The sequence below is a fragment of the Aptenodytes patagonicus genome, chromosome 5, assembly GCF_965638725.1.
Source record: "Aptenodytes patagonicus chromosome 5, bAptPat1.pri.cur, whole genome shotgun sequence".
NCBI lineage: Eukaryota > Metazoa > Chordata > Aves > Sphenisciformes > Spheniscidae > Aptenodytes > Aptenodytes patagonicus.
The window spans coordinates 22,788,592-22,805,000 of NC_134953.1; the positions used below are offsets into that span (position 1 = coordinate 22,788,592).

Consider the following 16,409-nt stretch of genomic DNA (forward strand, 5'->3'; position numbering starts at 1 on the left):
AAATGTTTGCAGTGCGCCGATGAGTTATGAGCCCTAATGAGATTTCAATGCTGAGCAAACAATAAAAATTTATGCATTGCATAGTTTTAGTGGCCTTTGGCTTCATGGTTAGTGTTACACCCTTTCAACAGCTTTGGTAATATAATATCCAGCTGGCTTTGGAGGTAAGGAAAATTTTAGGGGTGAACTGAAATTGTGAGAAATAACGTGATTGATTGCTTTGTCAGAATAATGCATTTCCACGGTATAATTGTCCGTAGTAATCTTAGCCCGGGTACGGATACATAGGTTCTAGTTATGTTCGGACACAAATTTTGAAGGATTCAGGTGAAGGATGGCTTTTCCAGCATTTGAGCCAGACCGTTTCCTGTGCTAGGTACGCGTCCAGGGGTCTCACAAACAGCCCCTCTAAGAAAAACATTCCTGTTGTAGTCCGGTAAACGGGAGAATTGAAAAGCTGCACTTTCCCCAACAACTGTCATGTGTTACAAGAAAAGAAGCGGAGCACAAGCACAAAAAGAAACGCACAATAGATATTGAAATAAATGTATGTAATGTGGAGGGGGGGTGGGGTGGGGTGTGAATCAGGGAATTCAACCGGTGCAGTGTGAGTGAGCTCAAATGTATTAAATTTAAAAGACCCATTTGTGGGTTAGGCTTTTATGAATCCAGAACCTTCACCATAATGATTGCCTACATTACCCTACATAATATTAAAATCTTAGCATGTGATTAATAGCAGATTCCCTGCATACGTGTCACAACACACATCTGCAGCAAATCTGCCAGTATATTTCTGTGCTAGTTTTACTTTGGGGCCATAAAGTAATTCCTGTTTTGTGAATGAGAATAAACCTATTATGCACTAGGTTAGCTACACCCAGTTTCTTCTCTTCAGGGAAAAAGAGCTGCTTATTTGATACGGCATCTCAAATTTCAGTGTTCAGAAGTGAGTTTAAGCCTCGGCTAGATTTGCTTGAGCAAGCTGTTGGGATTTGCCTTCACCGTTTCTTAGTTCTACGTTTTCTGAAACCTTCTGTGCAAAGAGTATTGAGGAACTTCTGGACAGCAATAAACTAGTGGACTTAATTACAAAGTGTTTATTGCTAAATTTGTTAATGAGTCAACATGCAAAAAAGATATATTTATCCCTGTTTCCTCTTAAAATAGTAGTAAAAAATAACTTCAAAAAATCTTTTTCTTAAGCTGTTTGGTGATGCAGTTTTGCTGTTCACAAAAGCCCTTTTTCCCATCCGCAAACAGCTACCTTTCACTTTGCCCCAAGGGAACAGAGCATAGCTCAAATGAAGCTTGAAAAAAAAAAAAAAAGATTTTTCCCGGTTGTAACTCAAAGTCTATGCATAGTCACACATGCACGCAAAATAAAAAGGAAGATGCAGAAGCATTCCTCCAGTCTGCCCTCTGAAAAGTCCTGTCGACCTGTTTCACTCAACAAAATAAAAACAGAACCCCACGAAAACAACTTAAATGACAACAAGAAAACATTAGGAAAGGAACATCTGTTTTGCATTCTTGGCTTCGAGTCTGCCCTTGCAACACAGGGTCTGACACAGATGTACAGGGTTATGACACCACTGAGTAGCGCTTGATTTAAAATGGTGTAACTGAGAGCAGAATCAGGGCGCTGAGTTCTTACAATGCTGTGCAAAACTGTGTCTCTTGATCTCCTTTGCAGATGTGGGACTCAAACCCCACTGAAGTTTTAGGCATCTTTCCATTGATTGATGCAGACTGTAGAGCAAGTCATATTCCTCTACCAGCAATTTAGAATTTATTATTGACTGTGTGTTTTTAAATCGTGTGTGTATTTTGTTGTCTGTAAAATCGCATTGCTCTGTCACTTTCCAATAGACTTCTGTTGCGTGTAGCCACGTTCAGAAAACCTTTCAAATGATAGTACATAATTAATCTCTTCAGTTTTTAAGTAAAGTAAAATAGTAGCAAGGAGAGAGAAATTTATTGGTACTCATAAGAAAGGCAAAAATAGCTCAGACTGAACTGAAAAGTGATTAGGGAATCAGTGATTAGGGAAATTTGGGAAGCTGGAGTTGCCAAGAGAGCAACTGTCTCACCAGAGACAGCATGATTACATGAGATGGCACAAAGGGAGCGATTCTCTCCCTGTTTGATTGCCCATCCATAGTTGTAACAGAGACAAAATTAGCTCAACTCATACCTGGCATAATTTCACTGTCTTCAGTCGAGCTGTGTCAGATGTGCTGACATGCTTGCAGTGTTTTCACCAACCACTAGATGTCTGTGTGTGCTCTGTAAAGTTCTTGAGGGGATGATGCCCCTGGTAAACATGAGAGACAAAACTGGAACACAAGCTGTGGGGAAGCCTGTTAGTTTGTGTTTATAAGTGTCACATCATTACTTTAATTAAGCCTGTGTTTAAAGCAATTTATGCTGTCTAAAACTAAATTCCAGCCTTTCTGATTTGAGGCAAATAAGGAAAAGGTGCTTTTCCTGGTCCACATCTGTTTAAGACAAACTGTTTCCTTGATGTCCATGTGAAGGACTGAAATATATCTTATTGCTGTGAAAGTTTTGGAGGAAGTTGCTGAGATGTAAAATAGGTTCACCTTATTTCTATTCTGAAACAATGAAATATCAAAATATAAAACATCTGCTCCGTAACTGAATTGGTAGGAGCCCACTATTTAATTCTCCCCAGTATAGCCCAAACCACAGTGCTGCTGGAGCCATATTTTCACATGTACAACACATCAGCATATCGGGGTGCACCGAGGAAGGCTGTGCATCAGATGTCAAGTTTAGTATATCTTTTTAAAAAAACAAAACAAAACAAAAAACCCCTAGAAGAGTGGATCTGGGTACAGAAATCTATTTCACAATTCTGTTTATGAGGCAGTCCACTGGCTGACCAGGGTAGCTGCACCTGTGACCAACTTTTCTGCAGAGATCTCCCAAGAAAAATGCAAAAGTAATCAGCACATGTTTGCCTTTCATTTATCTCTGTCATCCGGGAATAAGATACAGATAGTATCAGGAGCAATGAAAGGTACATTCTGATATTATTTTCAACTTTTTTTGTCTAGACAGAGAGGAGCAACCACTTGTATCTCTGTGGAACACATACAGCCCCTCTCCACACTCGCATCCTAGGTTGAAGGCCAGAGGGGGGTAGTAGGCTGTCTATATTAAAAAAAAAATTAAAACCACCACCTACTCATCAGGTGACTGGAGACTGTGGTTGTAAAATGTGCTGCAGGCAGAAGTTCTGAAAAATCCCAGAAAGTGTTGAAAACATCTCTAAACAAGGTATTTTTCTCCTGCACCTTTCTTGCTAAAGGTCCCAGTTGCTGCCAAGAAAACTAGTGAGAATGTTAGCTGCCAAATAAAAAATTTATGACAGTGTTTGGCAAAGGATTGTATCACTGCTTGTTTTATACATTTCCACAAGGCTCTTGAAAGGCTGTTGGACACATACGGCTCACTGATCACTGTGCTTTATCCGCTCTTTAATATATTAAAAAAGCAAGCTCCAATAAAGTACGATTTAAACAATACATATTTTTTCTTTTAATAACCTCCTATAAGCGCTTGCTATGGTGAGAATATAATTTCTAAATAACATTCCATATATAAAAATTGTTTTAAAAGCCCTGTACCTGACAATGTTACTTGTTATTTGAGTCACTTTCATAGTAAAAATACATTAATTTTTCAATTAAAAATGTATTGCTTTTGCAATTGTGCTTGTTATATGTTGGAGTCTGGGCCAATAAACTGCCTGTTAAAATATAAAGAGGTCCATTCAGTCAAAGTTGTGCCTGCCATTTATGTTTCAAAACCTGAGAAAATAATATGTTGGAATTGCATTGCTCACCAATATCAATTAGGTTTTTGGCTGTATCGTTAAATTAATGTTGGGGGAGCAAATTGTTCCGGTGGATTTAGTGGAAAAAATATAGTTTCGAATACAGAGTTAGCACACTGACAATAATAATTAAGCTGGCTGATGCTGAAGCAACACCCTTAAAAATATTTTCCCCATCTGAAGAAGGGAAATTGTCTGTCTCTGTCTTTTCAAACCAGTTATCAGATTAGGCTTCCCGCTGATAATTAGTGCTGTTTAACACAGATCTTCTCATTCGGAAATCTCAAAGCCCAAACGGTTTACTTTTCCTCATTATCATGTGCTGCTGGAGGTGGGAGGTTTGGAGCGTGGAACTGCACCTCCCTGCACCATTTTGTAAGGAGGCACAGAGCCTCCTCTTCTCTCTGCTGGCCAGGAGTGGTGGGACACAGTCCTGGCATGCTGTCCCCTTCAAAGGGGACAACCAGAGCAACATGACCCCATGCTGTCCCAAAGCTGCCCCAGGGCCACGCAGCTCTGCACCGTCCTTGCGTCTTCACGGCACAGCAAATATTCGAGAGCAGCCAACAGCACTACAAATGCTATACGCCTTGTATATGCTTGTGTATTTCATGGTATTTGATATAAAGTACTCAAGACAGACCAGCATTAAGAGGATTATTTCAGACAGCATTAGGAGTTAATTTACAGAGATTAGCTCTAAATCAGGCAGATATCATAAGCAAATTAGCATCAGTTGTAAGAGATTCAGAATCAAAATGTGTGGTGTTTTTTAGTTTCTCCCTGTATGTACAAGTAGTATCTTTATTTGTTTCCCATACTAAGGTGTTACATCTTGAATAGTGAAGAACAGGTATACTTTTTTTCTACATGCACACTATTTATGATGATGCTGTTTATTGGCAGTGAAACTGCTTAACTCCAAATACCCTTCCTCTGCCGAATATTTTATATTTCACACCATTTCTTCATTGAGTAATGTTTTGTTTGGCCCTAGAAATGATGTATCCATGGTGTGTTATAATATTTTTAAATAGGTAATATGCAGCTTTACTTCAGAGTGACATACTTAATCCTTTTTTTTTCTGTTAAAATGAGTCACATTTTAATGCCAACTCATAAAAATGAAGGAGTGTATAAAATGCTACATACTAGGGTGAAGATTACAGCTACTTAGAAGGAGCTTCCTTACTATTTAAGCTTGTAAATTATAAATTTGTTTTATTTCCACAGGAGTGATGGTTAATTTGTATTAAAAAGCAGATTCTGTTCTTCAGTCAGTTTTCCAGACATATTTTTCTGGCTGCAGACTGACAGGCATAAGCACCTATCCAATCCCTTCTCAGTATCGTGGTTTCAAAAACGCTTGCCCAATTAGTGGCGAAGATGATGAAATGGATTGGGCCACGATATTAAAGTTTATGCCCTGAGTTGTCCTTGGAATTCTGAAAGTTTTGAAGTCTACAAATGGGATTCCCATCTTTGGAGAAATTTGTATTCTGATCTCCAAGAGATACTGAACTACTTCGTCTTCAGTGTGCTCCTGAACATTTGGGTTTTTAACTGGGGAGGGAAGTCTGGGCAGTGTTTTACGATTTTTTCCTTTCTGGATGGACCAAATTTCTCTTGACAAGGTTGGCCTGAGGTCATGAATGTCTCCCTGTGTTCACTGAAAGAGGAATCTTCCCTCCTTCCACGAGATCACGAAAACTTACACCCACTCTGAGCCAGGTTGGGCTTGCAGGTCTCTCCGGTTGCAAGATCTGCAAGTGCTCTTGCACTTTGACTTTGTTCCCTGTAGTTTTACAGAATGCATGGAGGCTCGGTGTGGTTGTTAAACCGAGGTGTCTGAGGTCATAACAAAGTAGAGGCATTTCTGCTCCCCTAATAGAAATATTGTAACATGCTGAAAAGAAAGTACTCTAATAGTGGCAAGCATCTCCTGTCAACTAATTTGATAGTTCTCTATCAGGTAAACCATTTGTGAATACATCGATTCTTTTTATTTTTCACTGTTCTGTCTTCACTATTCCCAGGTTTTCTCTGAACCAGTTGGGCAAAAATTGATTTTTATTTGTTCCACTGGCCTTGTGGAAAATTAGCTTATGAACTGGTTTTTATAGAAAGACTCAAAGCACAGAACAGGTTGAAAAATAAGCCTATAGCAGTCAAAATTGTTGTCTGAAATGTCTTCAGACTGGAAGGCTGAATTTATTGCTCAAAACAAGTACTAGCAATGTGGAGGTGTGCAGTCCTGCTCATTATCACTGGAAAAGGGGGAACCAAAAAGCACAGTAAAAAATTAAATTTTAATAATGCTAGTGATATTTTCTAAATCCTTCTTGACAGAAAGATTCTCATTATTTTTATCTGTCTCAGAGTAGGCTCTTTTAATGCCATCTCACAAATGGCCTTAGCCATGATTGTTTTCCTTTCTTTTATAGCATTTGAAAAAAATGAATATATACCCCAAAAAATTCTATTCTATCATTCAAGAAGTGCCATGAAATGGTAACATTTTGGATAGCACATCTTCAAGAACAATTTCTGCAGATGCCTTCAGGTTTTTACAAAAGAGGTCAACATTGTTAAGACAATTGTAGAAAACTTGCCATACAAAAAGACGCCCAGTCAAATATGGTGTGATAAGGGGAAAATAATGCAAGCAAAGTATTTGTGTCCAGTCTCCAGCTTCATCACACCTAAAAGCCGTAGATTAGTCATTAATTAAAGTGAGGCAGGGCGAAAGATGTTACTTTCTTTCATCTGTTTAAGCTATATATGTTAGTGGGTTCTAATTATTATGAAAGTTGATAAAGTGCAGACTTTAGACTTTTTTCTTTTCTTTAAATTGCACAGAATGTAAATTTAACTATATTTGTCATAAAAGCCAATGTGCAATCATGTATGTTCTTGTCATTTTATAGCTTGCATACATTTCTTCTGCTGGAGAAATAATTGCTTTAGCTTTGAGTGCTGACGAGGGGGTTGGGGTTTGGGGCTTTTTTTTCCTATTAACTGTTTGGGGATCAGGGCTTCATGCAACCAATGTGCTGAAGAATGTCATTACGCTGACAGCTGGGCTATCCACCCTCCCTCAGAGCTCTTTCTAATGCGCTCGTAATGTTTGCTAAGGCCTATGGTTCTTAGTCATGCTCAGGTGACTAAATGTGTGATTTGTTCTTCTTGATACTTCAGTACCCTGAGAAAGGCTGGTTGGAGATTAATACAACCTTGACTCCTTCCACTTGCAGTTGCCACTGCGCACGTGATCTTCATTTAGACTTGCCAAAGAGATCTGGTGTTGCTTCTGCTTTGCATGAAATGAATTAATCCCCCTCCAGTTTTGGTTGGTGAGTTTCTGTCGCCCCGGAAGCCACCCACTGTTCCTCCTAATGACAGTAATAATCTAATTGGTTCCCTCCATGGAAGGAGTAGACATGGAGACAGGAGGAAGCTGAAGTTGCATCACAACTGTGCAGAGAAATGTTCCCTGTCAGGGTCTCTCATCAGCAGAAGGATACTTTTCATCCTTCAGAAATGCCTTCCCGTGTGTTTTAAAAGTAAGCAATGAATAAAATCTGAGCTAGTAGAAGATGTACAGTACCCTTCCCTTTTGCCTTTTTATCTTAGGTCCCATGTCCCTGAGGTCCTCTTTCAGGCTTTCCCTATTCTCGCAGTTTGCATGCTGAAGTCTGCATACGCTTGTCTTCAATCATTCCTCTCCTTCGTAGGCCACTCAGTCCCCCCTCACTCCCCCCCAGACTCCAGTGATCACCTGGGTACTATCTGCACCTCCTGCGACTGCCAGCTCCTTGAGACAGGACTCATGTAAGCTATGATAATCCTGATGGCTTCCAAATAACACTATACTCCAATGCAGTTCATATGTTTTTGTTACATTTGGAATGTATTGCAAGATTTCATTTATGAATTAGATATCTCAATAAGTATTTTAACTATCAGATATCATAAAAATAATTTTAAATTTTAATCTTAATGGTAAGGTTGTCAGAAGATGACACAGCAAGGTAAAAAACATAGCTCCTTGAACCAAGGAAGCCCGCTGCGTTTCAGGAGGCATTCACCCCAGAGAGGGATGTCTCTCCTCTCTCTCACTCCTCTAGAAAAACTGTCAAAGGAGAAGTATATTTGATTCTGGTCAGAATTCCGTGTGCAAATATGGGATCCATTAAAGGGAGATATGAGTCAAGGTATTTACTGGCTAATTATTGAGGAACATCTTCTGCTTTACTGGTGAGTTTCATCTCTGCAATGTTTCTGATTAATGGAAGATTACAGACACTTTACGATATGCTAACGCCTTTCCTGTATGATTTTGCCTTCAGAGCTGGCAAGCTTTCTTGCTTGGGCCTCATGTTCAAGCTTTTAGGGATATTCATCCCTACTTAATCTGTAGGCACCTAACCTAGCCAGCTAACTTAACTGACTAGTTCTCCTGGGATGCATATATGGCCAGGAAAAAGAGAAGGCAGTTCAGAGCAGGACTCTAGCTTATATACACAGGGAGCTGAGAGAGATTAGCTAGATATAATTTAGATGTTTAAAGTTGGATAGTGTGACTGCCTCCCTGCACCTGTTATTACATGACTCATTCTTTCATTCAGGGCCCAGGTGGAAAAAACATTGATGTGGTTTGAGTGTAATGTTATAACTAGAGATTGGTATCCATGTTATTACAAGTAGACAGCCCCAGTCCTTAAGACTGAACTTTAAAGCTAGAGGATGTAGCACTGCACAACTCCTCAGCCCTATCAACAATATCTTAGGCACCTTGGATGGCCTGTCTCTTTCAAAAAACCCTGTTAGTCAGCTAGAAAAATGCCATCATTATTTATTCTCCATTCCTCCATTTTTGAGGCTTTAATTTCATTATCTGCTCAGTTTTCAGCAATTTTTAATGGATTTCCCCAAGGTCTTACACCTAAGAAACTAGAGCCCCTGTCCCTAGGGGAAGAAGGGGCTCCCTTGGGAAGGAATTCAGAGAACATGAAATAGGCTCCTGCTGGGAATGGCCCGTCTCCAGACTGGAGGTGGAGCCCAGGCAGCGTGGCCTTTTTGGCATGAAGTAAGCCATATGGGGGTCCCATCCTCTCTCCACCACCCCCCAAAGCCTGTTCACCTTTAAATATACAATGTCAATTACAATGTAATCAGTCCTTCTGGCTTGAGAACACAAAGAACTTGGACTTATTTTCAGAGTTTGGGGCAGGGAAGAGGAAAAAAAAATTGAGTATCTTCCAAATTCTTCACTTTTTCCAGCTAGAAGTCAGCTAGAAGAGGGCCAAGGAGTTGTATGCAACTTGTGCAGCTATTTTTTCACTGGTATTTCTGTTTGCTAATTGCAGTTGTTAATGATAAAAAATGTCTCAAGTCAGATACTTGCAACCAGCTGTAATTTTGCTAGGCAGGGCTCTCTTACTCTTTTATTTCAGTAGGTTGCCATGTCTGTATGTTTTGCCACAGCCTGTGTAGTTCTTTTCAGTTGCTTTTATTTAAGAAAAGCATTCTTAAACCTAAAGATGGGAAAGATGAATAGTTACTTGAACAGCCCCCAGATACACTGAACTTAGAGATTTATCATTATGTATCTAAGGCTTTGCTTTACCAATCATAACATTTTATTCCCCTGTGTGGGGTCTAGTGCTTCCATTTGAAAGCTCCTGATATATCGTAACAAGGATGTCCTTATATATAGTAATAATGGTGTCTGTCCAGAAGGTATCTGAGTATAGCTATATTACTTTAAATTCACATTTAGTTTTGCCTGGTGCGTATTTGCCTATGTGACTAGACCTACACTTTGTGTTTGTTTGAATCTGCTGATTTGCACATGAGTATTGGGCACTTAAAAATCACTTACCACTGATTTGCACGCACCTATTTTCTTGCATGTGAGCAAGAACTGCCAATCACAGATAAAAGGGCATCCAAAAATGCAATAGCCAAGTATTCAAAGGGACCATTTAAAATGTGGTCTTGTATACAGAGAACAAGCCTTTCTGCCCAGTAAACTGATAGGAATCACTTCTAGTTAAATCTTAAATACATGTATTACAGTGAAACACTGTTGGACAGTGCTCCGTCATCAATCAGTCTGTGTTCTTGAGGACACTATTTTTTGAGATGCTTTCTTTAAGAATAAAGCCCTGTGTTGTAATGAATGTGTGCTAACTGATCCCCCAAGACATTTGTATTTTTTTTATTTGTATCAGTGTCAGAGTTAAGCTTCTGTAAGAAATTTTTGCAGTATTTTATTTGTAGTCTTCATTATTTCAAGTTAAGGACACAAAACTCTTTATGCACCCAGAGTCTGCACTGGTTCGTTTATATCCCAGATTTTGTTAACATGTTACTGCGATTGCTAATTTTCATGACAATTGTTATTGTACCATCAGTGCTTAATGGCAAGGCATCATTATTCAATGCTGGTCAATCAGGCACTAAGACATGTGCAAGACATCAGGCTGAACCCATATAGATGTCGTGCACTCCTCTGCTAATGAATGCAGTTTTGTAAAAAGGTTTAAACACGGTTGGCATCCTTAATGTAAGGTTTGCAAAAGCTTATTCGAGAACTGCTTTGTGTTTATACGGAGCAGATCTAAACATGTCACAAACAGAGTTAGATCCATTGTTTGCATGTGTGCGTGAAGCTACGGAGAGGAGTGAATCATTTTGGGTTTTAAAATGTGGAAAGGCAGCACAATTTCTGCCATGGCGGGAGTGGGTGGAACTGATTTGCCAGGGACATCAGTGTTTGGTAATGGATGTGGGACTTGTTCTCCAAAGCAGTGGTCGCTGTGTGCATCAAAGAAATGATCCCCGAAAGTGGACGGTGTCATTCGTCAGCTCACAAAGTTGGCACTGGCTGGAGGGAGCCTCCAGCGCACCGATGGTCAGAGGTTAGGCACTGTGACCAGAAGCCAGGATAGAGGGTCAGGCATTTAGAAAGGAGAAGCAGAAGGAAACTCAACAGGAGTGGGATGCCCTTTCTGCATTGTTAGTCCAGCGTGCTCTTCCAATGCGTCGGTTAACGTTACCCTCGCATCTGCTTTAGTTACTGTTTCTATGTGGTTTTGCACCCAAATGTTTTGGGCTGCTGTCCATGATAAACTAGATGGAACTTGGTTTAAAAGCTCAGATTTTTCGTCTCTTCTAACTCAAAGTAGAATGAGCCCTTGTGCTCTTAGAGTTTTGAGTATGAAAGGAACAGTAGACATTGGCTGTTAACGAGCTCCAGCGCACCGGGCTCCAGCAGAACTTGGTGTGAATTCAGTGCCTAAGCTGCATCGGCTAAATGGTTAATTCATCTCATATCAACAGCACTATGATTCATAATGTAAACTTGAGGAATCCTTGATGTTTCAGTCACACATTCCTCTTAATTTGGCCATGCATTCTTTTAAAGCTACAGTGTGCTAACTTAATAAAATGCAGCATGCAAATGCACAAGGTTTTGCCTTCAGGCATTTTAGCCATGGATGTTTCAATGGGTGTCTTCTTTCAAGTATATATTCTTTCTTAAATTATTTACCCTGTAAACACGCTTTGCATTTTCAAAGAAGAATCTGGGCTTCCTCATTCACCAGATTTCGTTGAATTTAAGGTGTAATAGAGATAAAAGACTATCATCTGCTTCTTGCGAGCATGTTAGCCTTTGGGATTTTTCTGTAGCGAATGTTAGGCCCCATTTTCTTCTCCTTTGGTATTATCACTCCCTCCCCCACTTAAATTCCTTGATGCTTTGCCTAGAGCAATACCCACTGGCAGTGTCTGGCTGTGACAGTACTATAGGCTTCCCTACAGATGGGTCCTGCCAATGCCAACCATTGTTCTACCACTGTGAGCTGGCTTGACTGTCTTGGATCACTCAAAACCCCCTTTCCTCTTGATTTTTTCTTTACTCTGAAGGGTCACCCTTGCCTGTTGACTTTGAGATCTGAAATGCGCTGACACCCAGAACTTGTGTTCTCTGTCTGAGCAGCAGCTCCCAGACTCAGACTTCAACACGCATGGCTTGCTAAGCCCTCCTCAAGACTGTGCTGCTGCTACCAAACGGCTCTGTCGTTCTCCTCCTAGCCCCATCCTTCTGGCATTTTGCAGTTAGTTTAATTTTACTTGCTCACTTGAAAGTAAAACAGTTAAACTCGATGTTATTCTTTTTTTAAAGATATAAAATTAATCTTTAACTGTGGGCTTGAATATTAAAAGTATATAATGCTTCAGTGTAGGAGTCTGTTGATAACATCCATCCTATTTCATGATTAATTTGTTCCTTTTAATATGATATTCTTTTGCTGCACTGTGCAGACTAATTCAGATTCCTAGAAATTGAACTTTGATATGTATTTCATAGATTCACACCGTCAGTGAACCTTCAATTAGCAGATACAGGTGGCAGCATGCCTCATTCAGTGTTCTCTTGACAAGGATTTTAAAGACGTGGACACTGATTAAATAATCTTGCAATCAGGTGTGTACCGCCAGAGTATTAAAAATAAAGCATTTGGAGGATTTGGTGCTTTTTTTAATTTTTCTTTAAGTCTCAGACGATGAAATGCTTTTTCAGTGGGCCAGAGATAGGAGGAGTTGATTTAAACACTCAGTATGTTATGTATGCCTTTGCCTAACTATGTGTTAGATTAAGCAAGTTTCACTCACAGTTAATCCTTTGTAAATTAGCATTATGGATGCCTTGGGGCCCACATCCCACAAATAAAATGGTTGTCAAGCCAGCTGCACTGTGTATTACTTAAGGCTGAATGTTTTAAGAGTTTTCATGCTTTTAATCTATTTCACTGCTGAGTTTCAATTTTGCTGAGTGTCTTTTCAGGAGTGATGAGGGTGGGTGAGTAAATATATATTCTGTTTTTTCATGCATTTGCCTGGGCAAATCGTTTGTTATCAGGTGTTTGGCAGAGAATGTCACACCCCGCCACAAAAGAGAAGCTTGTAAGTTCAGGTGTTAAATTGAAGTGCAAACCAACAAGGACCAAAAGCCCTTAATTAGCTTTATTTTGTTAGCCTGCTACTCTTTTTTTTTTTTGGGGGGGGGAAGAGTGAGAAACATCCCTCCCTCTTCCTCATCCTTTTGGCAGAGTAAATATTGCCTGTTAAGTTTGAATTAGCTGTCATCGCGAAAGAATTAATGCTGTGGTTGAGCCTTTCTAGTGAGGAAGGGAAAAATAAACGAGGCAGATCTTAGTTCAGCTTTAAGTGATAAATGAGGACAAAGCAGCCCATTCATCTCCTGCTAGGAAAGTGGACACAAACACTAAAGCAGTTTTGCGGAAGACGTGTCAGCAAATGTGATCATTTTGTAACCTGTCAGGAGGATAGAGAGCTAGTCCTTTTAGAGTGTCACAGGGGAGGGTGTCTGTCTGATGTGACAGTTTTCATCCATCCATTTACTGCTTTTTCTGTAGGTGGGGGGTAAGCAAGGAGAGAGCTGGAGTTGGTTAAAACTGCATTTTTCTTTACATTTTCCAATATAATTTATATGTATATCCACCCGCATCCAAATGAAAAACATTTACCAAGGAAAACTCCCCTCTGCTCTCTAGAGTTTCTTCTCTCTTTCACTGCGTGAAATATGCTCATTTTAACACATTACATTCCCTGTCTTCAAGTTGGAGCCTTGTACTTGGTTTGATGTTTCACAAAACACAGTTTTACCTCTTCTTACCATTGTTTGGTTGGTGAAGGCTCTATTTCGTTTTGTTTTGTTTTCTTTTGTTTTCTTTTGTTTTGTTTTGCAGAAGCATGAGAAAAAAAGGAATAAGAATAAATATAACTTAGGGTTCTTCTGTTGGTTTTATTTGGGGGTTTTTTGCTATACCTCTCCAATTCCGACGATATGCTTCATGTACAAATATGTTTTGCAAAAGTTCCTGTTTCATGAAGAGCCTATGAAAATATTCTTCCTCCTCTGCGAGAATGGAATAACAAATGCTGAATTCTTACAATCCAGAATCCTCGCATAAAATGCCTCAAATTCTATTGTTTTTTGATTTATTCATTTTAATTGAGCTATTAATTCCAGGCAAAATCTGAAGCAATGTGGTGTCTGATTTTAGACGCAGGGATTTCTCCCAACAAATGGTTGAACAATATTAGGACTTTTTTTTGTACTACATAGAAAATGTAACATTTGCCTATTACCATAAGTAAAGGTATGCTACGGAGACAGGAGATGCTTTTACAACATAAGCTTCACAGTTTGACACTTGCTTCTTTATATCATCCTTTTCTTCAAAACTATCTTTTATACTTTTCCCTTGGTATTTTAGTACAAGTAAGTATCTCGTTGACATGTGTTTCCTTGAAATCTTGTACCTTAATAGTAAAATCCCTTGAAAATTAATAAATTGTTTCTGTTCAGGTTAAAAAAAGCTGTGAAGATTTCAGAATGGCTTAAAAAATATAATGATATTTACTGTTACAGACCACCCTGCTTGGATTGCATCGACTGAGGACTAATTATTTCATTTGTTCTTAGAAGGTTAATAAATTGTAACATGATGTATTTCAGTTATTCTAATATGTATATGTGTATGCATAATTAAGAAAAGTCTAATTCTTTCCTGCATGCAAAAGTTGGATTTAATAGCTACATCAAGAAATGTTTGGAAGCACTGGAAATTGAAAGAAGTAAAAAACAATCAAGATACACAGAATAGTATAGGAAATCCTAAATTTGTGGGCACATGTCTTTTCTCCAAGATATTTATCTGTGTGTTTCTTTTTATGATTTTTTTATATATATTCCGCTACTTTGCTTTATTTTGTTTTATTCACTGTTTTTTTGTCTCTTCTGCTTTTTTTCAGGATCATCCAAAACCGGATTTTGATCGTTGTTCTGGCAGTCATCATCATCTTCACCACCATCATGGCTATTTATTTTTCTGTCAAGGGACGCTGATATCTTTGTTCTTCACTAAACAGCAACAAACTGCTTGTTCTGAGTAATTAAGACAAAGTGGTCACATGAATCATTCTCTTGCACTGACAGAGTCTCCCTCTCTTTTCCACTATTCAACTCAGGTGCAAGTGGTGTAAAATATTTGGTATTATTGATGGCATATTTGATGGCATGTGGGACTGATTATTTTTTCTTAATTTTTTTTGTCTTATCTGAGTGTTTTCGGAATTTTAATATTTGTTGGGGTGAGGGCTTTGTTCCAGTATAAAAAGGCTTAATGTGTGTCGAATTCTACCCCAGACAATTAGCCTGTAAGTTGCCAGAGTTTAGCGAGGGAAGAGGGGTCTTTGCACTTTTCTTGTGCTATGTGGGGTGCATGAATATCAAGCAGTATCTGACCTTCTGTGATATAGAATATAAGTAAAGCAGAGACCAAATGATGTAGAAAGTGAACCTGTCTCCTGTGACTAACTGCTGAACGTGAATTAGCGTAATAGATGTAACCTGGTTAAGAACAGTAGTTAGTTTTAAAAAGAGAGCAACCTTAGGATGATGTTTAATATCTGATGTGAATCCAACACTCTATTTAACATTTTTTTTTTAAATTAAGCTTTCTTTTCTACTTATTCAAAACAATTCCACTTTCATCAAGATCATGGTAATGCATCGCTTGCCCAAAATGTAGTTGTGACTACAGCCCGTCTGTTGGATCTGTTTTAAATCTTCCAATGTTGATATATGTACTGATAAGTATGCACACTAGGCCCTTATTGAAGATGTATAAAGATACTTCTCTATTCATTGTTGATTGAAAAGAGACCCTAAGTAATAGTTCAGTGACAAATACATGATTACAGTGCATTAAACAAAAATCTAGATTTTTAATATTGGCCTGACTATGTTGAGACCACATCTTGGAAATACTTTTAGTGTACTAAATTCTGATGTGATATTCCCCTTTTTCAACAAAAACTGTAAAAATGTTAATTTATACATGCTTTTAGCTGATATAATATATCATAGTTTCATCTACCTGTGTGTAAATGAGCTGTGTTTCTCTTTTCCTAGTGGCTGTACTTCTCCTATAGACAGGTCTAGGTCATTTAGCTTATAATTAAGCTTACAACTCCAGCAAAGGTCATTTTCTGGTGATACGGTAAAGTAATTTTCATAACTTTTCAATTCATTAGATGCGATCCCTTACAAATATTACAAATTGAGAGGGATTTTAAGCCCTTGAACTTAAGCCGTAAAATCTTTTCAGGAAGATGTTCAAAGAAACAAAAAGCTGGTGGCTTTCAGACTCCCACCAAATTAGGTAGGAACTGAGCACTGAATTCTCATGTGTGCCTTAGTACTTCTGGGGTTTTGGCATCCCTGTGGTCTCTGCCGACTTGCTGTGCTGTCCCTGGGAGTTGATTTTGGGATAAGCATCTGGGAGCTGATTTTGGCCCTAAATACATCCCCTCTCTTCTCTACATGGAAACAGATAACTCAGCTAAAAGGATGTTGGTACTGATGCCACAGCGAAGACTTTGAAAGGTGGTGATAAATGCAGAATAAAAGGATCCACAAGACAAATAATACTTATTGAAACAA

General features: G+C 38.9%; 1 protein-coding gene across 5 annotated transcripts in view; it reads left to right on the forward strand.

Moving 5' to 3' along the window:
* Positions 1–15,842, forward strand: part of VTI1A (vesicle transport through interaction with t-SNAREs 1A) — a 282,907-nt gene extending 267,065 nt beyond the window's left edge. For 3 of the 5 annotated variants that reach the window (XM_076339017.1, XM_076339016.1, XM_076339019.1), the window contains one exon: positions 14,717–15,842. In XM_076339017.1, the coding sequence (XP_076195132.1) occupies positions 14,717–14,857 (141 nt within the window). In that variant the 3' untranslated portion in view covers positions 14,858–15,842. The remainder of the gene's footprint in view (positions 1–14,716) is intronic. The other 2 variants (XM_076339021.1, XM_076339022.1) reach the window with 1 other exon arrangement.
* The last annotated feature ends 567 nt before the right edge of the window (positions 15,843–16,409 follow it).